This window comes from Aphelocoma coerulescens, chromosome 21 (genome assembly GCF_041296385.1).
Source record: "Aphelocoma coerulescens isolate FSJ_1873_10779 chromosome 21, UR_Acoe_1.0, whole genome shotgun sequence".
Taxonomy (NCBI): Eukaryota; Metazoa; Chordata; class Aves; order Passeriformes; family Corvidae; genus Aphelocoma; species Aphelocoma coerulescens.
In genome coordinates this window covers 8,075,786-8,090,744 of record NC_091034.1, presented here as the reverse complement: position 1 = coordinate 8,090,744, position 14,959 = coordinate 8,075,786, and the positions used below count along the sequence as shown (strand labels likewise).

General features: G+C 47.5%; 1 protein-coding gene across 10 annotated transcripts in view; it reads left to right on the top strand.

Annotated features, from left to right (window-relative positions):
• RERE (arginine-glutamic acid dipeptide repeats) overlaps nt 1-14,959 on the top strand; it is a 178,117-nt gene that overhangs the window by 91,366 nt on the left and 71,792 nt on the right. For 9 of the 10 annotated variants that reach the window (XM_069034756.1, XM_069034755.1, XM_069034749.1 and 6 more), the window contains 3 exons: nt 1,304-1,409; nt 2,895-2,991; nt 6,200-6,304. In XM_069034756.1, coding sequence (XP_068890857.1) covers nt 1,304-1,409; nt 2,895-2,991; nt 6,200-6,304 — 308 coding nt within the window. Of the gene's footprint in view, nt 1-1,303; nt 1,410-2,894; nt 2,992-6,199; nt 6,305-9,916; nt 10,090-14,959 lie in introns of those variants that run through there. The other variant, XM_069034759.1, reaches the window with a different exon arrangement.

The window sequence follows — 14,959 nt, the reverse complement described above, 5'->3', positions numbered from 1 at the left end:
ATGCACAGAGCATTATTTCAGGAGAACAGACAAGTCTGCAACCCCAATTTTTGAACAGCAGGCAGCAGAAATCAGAGCCGCCTCTCATTCGTTGTCCTTTTGATTTTTTTCATGCATTAGACAAGCTTGTTGGCTTTGATTGCAAATGTGTTATTTAAAAAGCCACCACAGCAGGCTCGGGTTCCTCCTGCACAGCCCAGGGATGCTCAGTGAGCGGGTTTGGGGATTGGGGATGTGGAAGTGGTGGCTCAGTCCCAGCTTTCCTGGCACAATGCTGCCACTGGCAGTGGTTTGCTGGTATTACACGGGCTCTGCTCAGGAAACGCTTTTACTGGGAAGCTTTGGATGTTGTTTATTCAGCAGAAAAGCTGCAACACCCAGGCTGGTGCAGGGGAGAGACAATAGAACCTCCCGGCCCAGTAACCTGCGATTTAACTCGGAACTGGAAATGTTTTAGGAGCAGTCTTTGAAGGGTCTGGAGGATTGCAGTCCAGAGGAAAACAAGCTTGCGGTTGCCTCATGCCAAAAGAATGTTACTTTCCCTTCAGGCCTTTGTTTCTTCAAGTGTTTTGGAGCAGCAGGAAGAATTGCAGACCAAGGGGTTCAGAGACAAACTGAGCAGAGTCTGTAGTGACTCGATCTAAAAATTCTCTGTTTAAGTGGTGTTTATGCTTCAGTTTCCTTCTAAGAAGGAACAAATTGGCGGCTGGAGCCTCGATGAAAAAAGAGCATTTGGGGAAGACAGTTTTGTGTAAATTTTGCTGTGAGGTTGATGAGCAGTCAGAGCCTGTAATTATTGTGATTGAAGTGCAGTATCCTATTCTTTTGTGTAATAAAGAAGGTCTATGATTATGTCTGGATCCATCTGTCCTTGGGGGAAGAAAATCTATTATCTCTTGGTTTCTGCTGTTAAGAATGGCTGCACTGAATGGTGTTACTGTGGGTATGCTTTCTTGCATGTTTGGCTATAAATACTTCTTATTTGTGGAAATTAGCAGAGTAAGACCATGCTGCACGAGGCCAAAAGTTGCAGTCCTTTTCTGATCCCTGCCTCTTTCCTTGGGTTAGTTAATGTGAGTCAGTGGATTGGGGTTTGCTGGTCACATGCACACAGAGCTGCAACTGCACGGTGAGCAGGAGGTTCTCGTTGCCTTTGTCTGGGCTGAAAATCAATCTGTCACCAGCACAGGCTGGAGAAATGCCTTCCCCCCTTAGAGTCTGACCTCAGGGGTTTTTCCCAGCGAGGACTGAGTGGGCTCTGGTCTGGTTTCCCTGTCAGTAATGCTCCAGGGTTGTTTTTCAGAGCAAGAGGGACCATCTGCTGATGAACGTGAAGTGGTACTACCGCCAGTCCGAGGTGCCCGACTCCGTGTACCAGCACCTGGTGCAGGACAGGCACAACGAGAACGGTGAGTGGGCTCTGCAGAGCCAGCCCTGCTCTGCTTCTGCCCTCAATCCGAGTTCTAACAAAGCCACAGCAATTCTGCACAGGGCTATGGAACCAGCACATGGTGAGAACAATGTATTAGAAAAGGGCTGATGGTTTCTTACCTGCCTGGTGTCACTGGTGTGTGTCCTGTCCCTGTAATCAGGGGCATTCCAGGTGTGGTGGAAGTGCTGGGCTGTATTGTTAATAATAATTTATAATAATAATAACAACAATATTAATAATAGTGTATTAATAATAATAATTATAATTCCCTCTTTGAGAGAGGAGAGAAAAGCAAAATAAGCCTGGGTCCTTGGTGGTCCTCCTTGACACTGTACTGATAACTAACTGAGCACCAGATTATCTGCAGAAATTGTGGATCTCTTCTGTTTTTTGTGGTTCTGCCACAGTGCCATGAGAACTGTGTCTTTTACAGCCATGCTCCCTTACACACATGAATATTCACTGTGATTAATATTGCAGTGAGGGATGGAGCTGAAGCACTTGGAGCTGAGTTTCTTCTTTTCTCTTTGCAAAAACAAGTGTAATCTTGGGTTTAATAGAAGCAGAAGAAACTTTAGTATCATATCCCAGTGCCATTTATCTCTTGCCTCCAGGGAAGACATAACATTTGCTTCTGTTCTTACCAGGAAATTTCCTTGAGGCAACTGTTAAAAATTCTGAAGATACTCCAAGGTGAACCATGATGATAAAAGTTGATGATTGAAATATGGAATGCAGCAACTTTCTGGTGCCTGACAGAACAAAGTTGAGCACACGTTCCCCTTTTTAAGGACATTTTGTGTGTGTGCTTTTAGCAAAAGCTCCACAAATCTAACATTTATCTTACTAATTTATTTGAAACTTCTAACAATGAGATTACAGGCACAGTGTCAAAAAGTATTTTTGATAGCATGGCTGCTTTTTTATGCAGTCTCATGTGAGTGGAGAAGTATCTTTGTGTCTTCCTCAAAGGTATTAGAAAGAAGTCATGGAAAAAGTTGTCTTCCAGTTCTTTGTTAACACTCAGAATTTTTTGTGTTTGAATGTGAATATCAATATTTACCAGAGCACTGCGCAGTTCCTACTGTCAGGATTTTGTTGAAGGTCTGACATTAAATATGCACAACAACCAAAACCTTATCCTGGAAACCAGAACAAATTAATTTCCTTGGCTTCTTTCAGCTGGGAGTGAGTGCTCCTGGTGGTCCAGATGTGTCACCCAGTGCCCCTGGGAACTCTTTCCCTTCAGAAGTTCTGGGAGAATTGATATGTACGAATGGATATGATGTTCCTGCACATTAATTCTTACATCCCCTACTTTCCTGGCCACGTGAACAGCGTGTTTGTCACCTCAGAATGGGTATCTGAGGAACTCCTCGAGCTGTGACCTGCCAGGATGCTGCACAGGGGCAGTGGTGGCCCAGCTGGCGTGTCAGGGGTTGTTTGTGTTTGCTCCCTGCAGACTCGGGGCGGGAGCTGGTGATCACAGACCCGGTGATCAAGAACCGAGAGCTCTTCATCTCTGACTACGTGGACACCTACCACGCTGCTGCCCTCAGGTCAGTCACGGGCTGGGGGACAGCCTGCCTGGGGGACAGCCTGCCTGGGGGACAGCCTGCCTGGGACAGAGCTTCCTGGGGCTGGGGGTCATTAACACCCAGCTCAGCTTCGTCCTCCTCTCCTGCAGTGAGTGACTGTGCTCTCTGCTCTGCTTCAACAGGGAGCTGCAGTTCTGCAGCCTCCTTGCAGTGGTGCCCAGCAGATGCTGGCTCCCATCGCTGCCAGTTCAGGTCATTGCTGGTTGCTGCAGCAGCACTGCCCTTCCCTCAGTGCCTGATTTCCCTCGTGACAGTGGCATCTCCTGCAGCACTGACTCTCGGGGTGTTGCCCTGGGTAAATTGCATTAAAGGCTTTTTCTGGGTGCTTTCCATGGTCACAGCTCGGCCCAGAGGAAAATCTGCCTGCCAGGAGGGAATCTGCCTCCCAGGTGTGTGCCCTGCACTCTGCCCTTCCCCGGGGCTGCTTCTCTTCCTCTCTCCGGGCTTTTGGCTGAACTGCCCAACCTTGACAGGGCTGAGGGAGACACCCTCACTTCAAATGTTTTCAGATCCCAACAGCAAGGCATTATTTTTCAGCTGATTTTCAGCATGCCAAACATGCATGGATATTGTCAAAATGCAAATTGAATAATCTCCCTGATAATAGTGCTCAGATGGTGCTTCACCAGAGCCATCTGGAGACATTTTTTTGTTCAGAGTCACTTTGCTGAAGCCACTTACTTCAAGACAAACTGGCTTCTCTTCTGGTGGGGGGGAAGTCTTTGATTTACATATGAGACTTTTTTAATAAGCTCAGAGCATTCCAGTGGTGTGCTAGGAGCCCATGGAATTCCACAGTGCCTCTGCTGAGTCGCCTTCCAATTTTAAATCAGCGTTCCTGCAGCCCAGCTCACAGGAGCTGGGCTGTCCTGATGGAACCAGGCTGGAAATGTGCTCAGACACAGAGAAACTCAACTGTGTGTCTGGAATTTTCCCTGGGAGTGTTTTAGCTTCCCTTCCCTTCTACATCCTTTCAGCTCTTTTTTTCCCTTTAAAGAAAGATAGAAATGGGAAGATAAAAATGGAATATACGTGTGTGCCAAACAAACTTGAAAAATACCCTCTGAGTGTACAAGATGAGCATAAGGATAATTGCACATGGTGTTCTTGCAGAGAACATGGAGGAGGCAGAATGTGTCGTGATGCATGAAAGGTTAACACGAAATTCTAATTTATTATAATATGAGATTATTTCTCTGCCCTCTGCAAACAAATGGCTCTGGACACACAATGAATTGATGACAAACTGGGTAATAAAACCAGTGATTGTAACTACCAATCTTCTGCTCTAACCAGTGGAAAAATTTAACTAGAGGGTAGTTGTAGATCTCTGTGGAAGTGTGTAATAAAAGTTACGTGCTTTTTACCTCTCTGGTAAATCTTCCTGGTGAAATGCAGAACTCCTGGTCTGAAATGCTGTGAACAGGATGTGCTGCTGCCATCGATAGAGATAATGCAGCTTATCTGGAAAATACTTACTAGCTGGCAGGTGAATTATTGAAAGGAAGCTAAAAGCCTTTCTCCAGAATACTTTAAAATGTGAATTTAATGTGAAATATCAAAACAATCCCCCTGCTCATTTTGTGTCTTTCTAAATGACTAAACTTGGAAACCAGCGTCAGCCTCCAGTGAGAAAATCACTGTTAGTGAGTGATTTTCACAGACCTGCTGCTGGTCCTTTGCAACCTGCCAGGACCTGGGCAGTGTCCAGGGCTGCTTTTGGTCTGCCAGGAGGGGCATGGGCTGGGCACTGGGCAGCCCCAGGGGCAGCTCTGCAGCCTCCACTCCCAGGAGCAAAACAGCCCTGACTGTATTCATCCCTCATCCTCCCGGGGTATTCCTCTGCCCTGCAGCAGCTGTTTATTGAGAGCTCCAGGTCCAGGGCAGAGCTCTGAGAGGCTGCTGGCTGCTGAAGCCTTTCTGAAGTGCTTTACCCTGAAAAGATGAGGAAGGGGAATGAGCTGAGTGTTTTGGCCTCCCCAGTGCCGGTGTTCAGGGATGCCTTTGCTGAGGGATGCAGAGTTTCCAGGAGCAGATCTCATTTGCCAGCTCTGCATCTCTGTGCCCACGCTGCTCAGCAGGATCACTGCAGGAAAACAATGATTCCTCTGGGTGTGCTGGTGGCTACAGCACTTTTTATTCCATTTTAACCAGAACTGGCAAACCTTTACCATGTTCAATAAGCCCCTTAGCAGCCCATTTATAACGGTGAGCACTGTTCAGGAGATACCAGTGAGGAGAGATGAGATCTGTCTTAGAGCCTGACAGTCTGAGGAAAAGAAATACCTTGTGTTTGTGTTCATTGCACTGACTCAGGTTGAGATAAAAAGGCCCAGCCCTGTCTGCCTGGCCCATTTCTCTGCCTGCTTCTGATGTGTTTTACTCTGGGGCAGCAAATTGGGCTGTGTGACTGGCAGAGCACGAGCAGCTGTGCAACATCAGCAGCCCAACAAACCATCCAGGAAATAAGAAGCAACTTCTTATAGTCGGTCTTAATGCTCATCTTAAGGATAATGACTTCATCAGCAAGCTGTATTAAAAAAAGTTATTAGCAATCTGGGCTAGAACAAGCTAATAAATCCTCAAGAATCCTTTTTCCTCTTTTTTTTTAAATAAGTCTTTGTATGTTTTACTCAGGTATGAAAATAGAAGGAAGAAACTTCTGCTTGCTTGGAATTTGGATTGCAGACTTGCTGAAAGCACCACAGCTCTGCTTTTTATTTGGGGATTTTGTTAAACTGAAGTTCTATTCAGCCTCTTAAATAGAAAGAAAGCTGACATCAACAATGAGGACAGTAGAATTTTGGAAGATGTAACTGTAACAGAACTGTAGAAACTTTGCAAATTAGACATTGTCAGGATTGCATTTCTAGCTATTGTTTGTTGGGCTGATTAAATTTGGGCTCCACGGGCTGTGCTGGCTGAAGGAGAATTAATGAATGTTTGTGGAGCACCATCTGAGCTGCTGTAACTGCATTTCCTTCCCTTCCCACCGTGGGAAGAACCCACGTGGATTTTTCTTACAACAGCCTTGTATTTATGATGTTTTGGACATTTATGAGAGCAGGGATGCCTGTGGCTTCTACCCAGATTGCAGTGGCACTTAATTAAAGTAGCTGTTATTCAAGCTAGAATTCTAATACCGTTTTCTCCTCTTTCCTTCTTTCAGAGGGAAGTGCAACATCTCCCATTTCTCTGACATATTTGCTGCTAGAGAGTTCAAGGCACGAGTGGATTCATTTTTCTACATCCTGGGCTATAATCCAGAGACAAGGTATGTGAAAATGGCTTTTAAACTCCACTTCACCGCTGACCTGAGCTGGTGTTCACTCAAAAGTTGGGCTTGATGAACTTGGAGGTCTTTTTCAACCTTAATTCTATGAAAATTACTCAAGGGAAGAAAGCTCAAAGTCCAGCTGGTAGGAAGGAGGGGTGGAAGGGATGCAAGGGAGAAGCTGCACTTTTCTGAGCGTGTGTTTATACAAGAGAAAAATCAGAGTACAAAACAAAATTGTGCCGTGAGTCCTGACATCTGGATGTATCTCTGATAAATGATGTGCTGCTTCTAAACAGCTTCTTGGAAATGTGGAAGCTTTTTAAAGGTTGCAGATTTTATCAGGAATTCTTGTCTGTCTTGTTGGTTGAATGTACACCCCTGAAAATACTTCTAAAAATCATTTGCATCTTCTAGTCAGCAAAGTTGCAATTTAGACACTTCTAAGAAATTAAACTGAAAGTTTTAAAGTGTGGAGATTCCTGCTTTCATTTGAAAATAGTCATTCCAGAGTCCCATAGCAGGAATTCCTGGTTTATGCTTTGCTGGCCTAGAACAAATGAGAGGTACAGAAAGAACTTTTTTGGGAATCAGTTCGTATTTGAGGAAGGTGTGTCCAGCACGCTCTTCAATCTGCCTGGGGTTTGTTCAGCCAGCCTCGGTCAGCTGTGTTTGGAAAGCACAGCTCAGACCAGGCTGTAGCTTTGTTATTTTCTGGGTCCAAACACAACACTTTCTCCATGCATGGGGTTTTCTGAACGCAGAAAATGCCTCACAAGTGCCAGCCTTGAGGAGTTTGTCGTTCGGGGGGGATATTTCCACGAGCACTCCAGTGAAAGGTGAATAAATTGGCCCAGGTCTGTGCCCACTGGAAGGTGATTGTTCCTTTCAGTGCAGAACACAATCAGCTGTGGACCTTGATTTCCAGAGATATTGTGGAGAAAAATCTCATTTGAAGCGGGGATTAGATAAGCATATAAATAATAAATATTTGAATTGTTACATGGTAGATTTACTGTTTCTAATGCAGATCTGAATCTTTGTGCTTCAGGGCACTGCCAGCCACTAACTGCTTGCAGTTAGGAAGGAACTCCCTGTGTGGGTATTTATTATGTAATTGCCTATTTATGAGGCTTCCTGTACCTTATTCTGAAGTGTCTTAATTTGTCTTTGTGGCTGAGAAGGGACTGGACTGGTGAAACTCCCTCACTCGGGCACTTCCCCTTCACTGTGAGTCTCTGGGAGCCAATCTTGCTGTGCTGAGCCCTGGGAATATCCCGAAGTCTAACATATAACAGTATGTTAGAATGCTTTTGGAACATTACTGGTGTATTTTCTTTTGAGCAGTCCACCAAGGCAAGGCATTTATGAGGTTTTTATGGTGCCCCTCTCTGATATTCAGCACCCTCCGTGACCCCTGTGTTTGTCACTGTACTTCAGTGCAGTTTGGCTTTGAGTGTTTGTATTGGTGGCTAATGGATGATTTCTCCTGAGAAATGCCATTTTTGTTGCTGTCAGTGGGGTTTTAAACCCACTTTCTGTGTAGAAGTAGCTGTTAATTCTTCCAGCTATTAGAGAATGACTGAGCCTGAAGAGATCGATGAAATGACAAAGCAGAGCGCTCAGTGATCAGCTAATTACTCAGAGTGGCCAGCTCTGAAAAGTAGGTTTTTCTTCATTTGGTTGCAGCCAGGCTTTTTTCCTAATTCCAGTTCTTCAAGCCTGTATTTTGTCTTGGAATGGGGAAGGTTCAGAGAGAGGAGCTAAGTGAAGGCTGACACTGACACCTCTGAGTATACATAGATTAAAAAGCTGCTAAATTTTTGCTTGGAACTAGAAATAACCAGGTATTATTCTAAAGAGTTTCATGGCCATGGATCAAAATCCCTCCTCCCAAACATTGTTTAATGTTGTAGAAAAAAATAATGCCAAACATTCAAGGCTTGGATGAATTTCGGAGTGGAGGTTTTGGGAAGCGTTTGTCTGTGTTTTAGTTGCACAACATTTGCTTTTCCTTTATTTTTAATCTTCTGGAGTGTTCTTGCTGGGGGATGTTGTGAGCTATGTGATTTTTGGGGTGTCCTGTATCTTAGGGAATGGCTTTAGATCGTTTCAGCAGAGCCACAGGAGCTGAAACACTCAGTTTACTGAACAATTAAATTATTACGGTAGTTCATTGAAGGAGCCAGGCTCTTGGTGAAGGTTCCCAAGCAGGGGGTGGGAGGTAACAGAGAATAATCAACAAGGAAATTGTGTATCCACCTATGCTACAATGAAAATTTCTCACTGGAGTATTGTAGGACAAGATCAAGGTTTGTTTTGTGGCCTGATCTGCTTTGCTTACTCTGTCTTCCAAACTTGAAAATTTGGGAAACTTTTTATCCTTCTTTAGCCTCATGGTAGATTGAGGCATCTCAGAAAAAAGAGGGAAATAGAGGGAAATCCTCTGGAAAATGTAGAGGGATGTATCCTAATTAAAGCCTTGTGTGCTGCAGGGGAAGGGATGTTACCTTCATGTAAATGGTACCTAAGAGCATGTTTGAGAATTACCTAATAAATAGGGAGGTCAGGGATGAAGGCTGGTGCGGGAAGCTCAGGCAGTGAGTCAGGCCTGGCTCCTCGGGGGTTCACGCTGTGTTCACGCGTGCTGGTTGTGAGAATTAATATTCCCTAAATGCTCTGTACGCTGCAGCACTGGCAGGAGAACGCGAGTGTTCTGTGACTAAGCTTCCTGCTCCGCTTTCCAGCACACGAACTGTGCATTCAAACGTGGAGCTTGAGCACCTGAAGCCCTCAGAGCCTTGGAATGAAGGCGGTTTTCAGCAGCGGGAGTAGCAAAGCTTTGGGGCTGGTGCTGGGATCGCACCTGGAGCAGCGCAGGGGCCGGGCCGGGCGCGTTGGCCGTGCGGGATCCCCCAGCCAAGGCCCCTCATCCCTCATCCCTCCTTCATCCCTCATCCCTCCGTGCCTCCATCCCCTCCCGCGGCCGGGGAGAGCTCGGCTGCTCCCGGCTGCATTTGCGGAGCCCGGGCCGGGGCTGATTGCTGTTATTTACAGAGCAGGGATTGCCTGGGGAGCCCGGCTGCATCTCCGCAATCCCGGCTGGGCTTGATGGCGTGGGGAGTCCGGCTGTACTGGCGGATCCCCGGCCGGGGTTGATCGCTGTATTTATTCGCGGATCCCGGCTGTATTTATTCGCGGATCCCGGCTGTATTTATTCGCGGATCCCGGCTGTATTTATTAGCGGATCCCCCCTGTATTTATTCGCGGAGCGGGGCTGGCGCGGGCAGCCCGCGGAGCCGTTCCGGAGGCAGCGCTGAGGGAAGCGGGGCTGAGGGAAGCGGGGCTGAGGGAAGCGGGGCTGAGGGAAGCGGGGCTGAGGGAGGCAGCGCTGAGGGAGGCAGCGCTGAGGGAAGCGGGGCTGAGGGAAGCGGCGCTGAGGGAAGCGGGGCTGAGGGAGGCAGCGCTGAGGGAAGCGGCGCTGAGGGAAGCGGGGCTGAGGGAGGGAGGGAGGGAGGGAGGCAGGGCTGAGGGAGGGAGGGAGGGTCACAGCACATGCTCAGTGCCGCCGGTCCGAGGGCGAAGTTTCTGCGTTCTGCGTGCGGGCTTAGGTCACAGCACAAGCTCAGTGCAGGCTCGGCGAGGTCTCCCAGCCCGCATGTGCCTCCATTTTGAGTTGGTAGAGTGGAAAAGGCAGAGTTTGAGCTGGTAATAGAGGGCTCAGCAATCCATCCCAACCCACAAGCGCCTGTCATAGTCATGGATGATCCATTCAGCCCCTGCAGGTAGGCTACATCACTCCGGCCTCCCCGAAACCATGGTGATTTTTGCTGTTGTTCGTCACTTCTGCAGTGTTTATGAGATCATTTCATTGCTGTTGCATGTTCCTCAGAGCCCTGCCAGCACGGCAGCAGCTGCTCCCGGAGCAGGAGGGCACTGCCAGGGGCTCTGCCTGCCGAGGGGGGCACGGGGAGAAGCGCTGCAGCGGGGTGGGTTTGGGGGGTTTTTGGGATTTCAGCGGAGCTGTGTGCATGCAGGTCTGGGCAGCTGCAGAGCCTCCCTGCCGGCGCTGCAGGAGTGCAATCAGGGGATGTTTGGGCCTGTTTGGCTGATGCGAGAGGAGGGTCGTGCATCTGCAGCCATTGGTTGCTCCGAGGATGGGTGGTTCTCCCGGTGATGGAGGGCACTGGTCCCGCTGACACTTGCCCAGGTGTGAAGGAGAAGAAGCTGCTGTGGCTGTGTTTGCTGTCAGCCACACGCAGATAACGCTGGTGCATCTGAGCGGCAGCAGTGCTGCCTTGTGCGGGAGAGCAGCTCAGGGAGAGCTGTGCAGGCAGCACCTCAGAGGCTCGTCGGGCTGGCGAACACGGGGTTGGGCTGATGGAGTAAAGTGCAGGGCTTGGGCTCTGAGGTCCTTGTGGGACAGCCAGCGGTGTCACTGCTAAGTATAAATGGATGTGAGAGGACCCGGGTGTGCTGGTGGAGCAAACACAGTTGTGCAGCCTGTTCTCATTCACAGGGGTCTGTCCTTGTGTGGAGCGGGGCTGTCCTGCCATGGTTCTGCAGAGCTGACCCCTCACCCTGGGCTCTGGGGCTGGGGAGGTGCTTCAGTCAGGGGAGCTTGTTTGGGAGTTCCTGCAGTGTTTGGATTGAAAGGGGACAGGACTGTGTGTGCTGCTCACAGTGACATCTCTGGAACTCTGTAGCAGGAGGTTGGCCCTTAGCCCTGCACACGTTGTCACTCACCTGGCAGGGGCTGTGTCACTGGGGAGGGACAGCGACTTCTCACATGGGCACAGAGTGACAGGACAAGGGGGAGCAGCTTCAGACTTAACAGAGCACAGAATGACATGAGAAATTAAGAAATCCTTTATTGTGAGGGCGGTGAGGCCCTGGCACAGGGTGCCCAGAGCACCCTGTGGCTGCCCCATCCCTGGAAGCATCCAAGGCCAGGTTGAACGGGGCTTGGGAGCAACCTGGGACAGTAGAAAGTGTCCCTGCCCGTGGCAGGGGATGGAACAAGATGGTCCTTAAGGTCATTTTGAACCCAACCCAGCCTGTGATTCTTGTCAGAAGCTGAGGAATGAGTGATGAAACAACCTGCAGAATTCTGCCCGTGTCAGTGCCATGTCCATGTCTGTATCCTACCCCAAGTGTCATTCCCTTACCCATTTCCTTTTACACCTCTAGAGCATAAAAAAAATCAAAACCACCTATTTCATGTGAATCACTGGTCACTTTTGCCATTGGCTGAAGCAAGTCCTGCTATTGATGACAGAGCTCAGTTCCCTTGAACTTCAGTCTGGCTGGATCACCTCTTAGTTTAGAGAGGAGTCTCCATAGGCCTGAGCTTTGGACACATTCTTATTCCTAATAAAGGAGCTACTTGAATATGTGCAGGAATCCATCAGTGCTCTGCAGGAATACAGGGGTATGGCAGCTTAGCTCGTGTCCTTAACATTGGTTTTAAATGTTCACTTCTAGGCAGAAGAGAAGGGGTTGGGCAGCCAGTTTATAACCAAGCAGCTCCTCAGGTTTGCGTGCTCCTCAGGGCTGTGCACTTGGGTTAAAAAAAAAAGGCAACAACACAAATAGAAACCCAGCCTCCCTGCTCCCCCCAGCCAGGGAAAACCCCTAAAACCCACAGCCCTCCCCCAGAAAAAGCAACCCAAGGAAAGCCTGGGTGGCAGTCGGATGAGGCTGTGAGGTGTCTTGGTGCTGGCAGGATCTGCAGTGCTCTGACCTGTCCCATCCTCCTTGGTCAGCCTGGAGCTGTGCTCCTGCACTTCCTAACGGAGAGTTTGGTCCTGGCTGGGCGCCCAGCAGATTCTCCCAGTTCAGGCACTGCTGGTAGGTGGTCTGGTGAGTTAATGCCACTCCAAACAGCTGTTAGAAATTGCAGATATATCATGGGAAGTGCTTGAATATTGTCCTTTGGATGAAGAACAGTCTCTTCCCTTTGTTCTGCCTTCATTTCAGCTTTTTTTTCCAGGCATAAATCAGTAAGATTACCTCTTTCCCCTTCCTTCCAATTCTTTAGGATGCAATTTGTTTTAATTAGAGCTTGTTTCCAGGTGTATGGTGGAACTAGGGATACCTTCCAGCTCCTTTCATGCTTCCCATTCTTCATGCTTATCACCTCTAACACGAGCTGTTGCTTCTCCCCATGTTTGCTGTTCAGGAAGCTGGAGACTTGTGTTGTCAAGCAAGTTCAGAGCCCCAGAGGTTGATTATTGTCTCTGATCTGATGAAGCTTTATGGAAGAGTTCCCTGCTGTGCTGCTGCCCAGTTCCACTGTCCTGCACAGGAACTGGGGCTGTGCTGGAGCAGTGGTGCTGCTCTGGTGTTCAGTCTGGTTTGGTGGTGAATATTTGCTCTGGGAAGTGCAGAGGCACTGCCTGGCCATTTTAGAAACTGTACAGGACAAACACTTAAACAGCATCATTCCATGCTGGATTCATTTACACATTTTCTCACCAGTGTAAATGCTGCTTGTAAACAACACTCTGGTGTTGTGTAATGTAAAATCATGTGTAACCAGATAAAAACCTTTGCATTATGCAATGGTTCCCAGCAATTCATTTTTCTGAACTTATGATCAAAATGCTGGTGTCTTCCTTATCTGGAGGTAAACAAGTGTTAGAGAGGTGCTCTGTGGCACCTGCCAGCAAAATGTCCCCCACACAGGTAATTCCTGTGTGGAGAGAGCACTTCCTTCCTTTGCAGTAACCTGGCTGAATGATTGTCACCTCCATCCCACCTTCTGGGGAGGGGACAACACTGAGAACTCTCTATAGGTTGTTTTTTCCCTCTATAAACACGATGAAAAAATAACGTTATGTTGAAAAAGCTTTTCCTGTCTGACTCGAACTTGTGCAAGCACTTCCTTCTGCAGACAGCAGCAGGGCAGCCTCCACGTCCTTCCCGTGGTGCCCCTGCAGTCAGGAGCAGGCTGGAGCTTGCTCTGGAGGTACAGGAGTTGGTACATGTTTATTCATTCCTGCTTTGGAGTGAGCAAGCGCTGAGAACCTTCCCTCACAAGTTCATTTGCCTGAAATACAGGTTGGATTTTTCGTCCAGAACACAAAATTACTTCTGCTTTTTTTTTAAAAATCATAACACACTGTTAAAACGGGTTTTAAATGAGGCTTAAAGTTACGAGGGGAAAGAATATTTTCTGAGCATTAGATACTATTTCTATAAAATTAATTTTAAAATCTTGCTTAAAGAATGAAGGTTTAAGACACAGGTGAAGTCAGGGAACTTGTTCCTCTGAGGTATTTAACTCAGGTTTGTGGTAGTTGTGCGATTTTTTTTGGTTAAAGGTTGAGTAGCCTGAACGTGCTTGTCCCTTTTACATTTTGAAGTGTGCAGTGTATGAACAGGACATGCATAAGATAATGTTGGGTTAAAATTAAGGATGCACTTGGCTCAATATCCTGCCTTCCAACAGTGACCATAAGCAGATGCTCTTGGCTGCAGTGCCAGTCACTTTCAGGCCCTGATAAACTGGTTTTTAATCTGCTGAAGTTGGAGTGATTGTGTTCTCTCCTGTTTTGTCCCTCTAGAAATGGAACAAAATGATCCTTGCCAGATGTTTTTAGAACTGCCTCTGAAGAGCAGGGGTCTTTCATCTTGGATATCGGACTATTTGAATTAAAGGATTTTTTTTTAAAAAACCTTTTCTTGGGAGTTTCTGTTAATTTTACAGAAGTCACAAGTATCTAAGAATTGCTTTACTGTGTGACACTCTCAGTGGATGTAGCTGATTATCTGGCCATTAATAATGGCTGGTAATCAGTGTAAAGTGTATGATTGCAGTTTATTCTATAATGCATGTGTCTAACATGGGCTTGGTTTTATTTAGTAAAGCCGTTGATGTTGATACCAGGCTTTATAAATAACCCCAAATCTTGTAAGATTCCTTGTTCAGTGCTACAGCTTGTTATTGCTGATTAAAAACAAGCCTACAACCCAAACCCCTCCATATCCTGGCTTTAAGATGTCTTTCCTCTTTTAATCTTTGATTATATAGAAATAATGACCTTCTCCAGCTGTTTTTGGGCACTTCCTTAGCCAATGGCCTGTCCTCACACAGGCATGGCTGAAAGCCCAGGGACCCCTGTCCTGGTGCCATCTCTGGTGCCAGTTCCTGACCCTGCTCCAGCTGCATTCCAGGCTGCTGGGGGCTGGTCAGGCTGAGGGCACTTCACTGTGATGGTTGAAACTTCCTCTGCACGTGAAGTTTGTGTCACTGATGTGCCCATGCCACACCAGGCCATGGGTTTTAGCAAGCGGGCTTTGAAAACCCTTTCTGGAGAGCTCCAAAGAGAATCAGAAACACAGCTTGAGAGGAGGTTTGTGGCTGAGTGAACTGGTTGGTTTGAAAACCTTCTTCTGTTGAAGCATCCCTCTAATTTAATTAGGGATCACCTCAATCTGCAGAATCAGGGATGATGATCCCTGGGGTGGTTACGTGGGTAGCACAGAATGTTGTCCTGTGTGTGATGTTTGGGTTCTGGTTTTGTTTTTGGGGTTTTGTTGTGGGCTGGTTTTTTAAACTTAATGGTAGCACTGAGTTATTTCCATGGGGTTTGAGCTGTTGCTGGCTGGCAGAAGCTGTCTGAGAGCCAGTGGGAGCGCAGCATGTGGGGA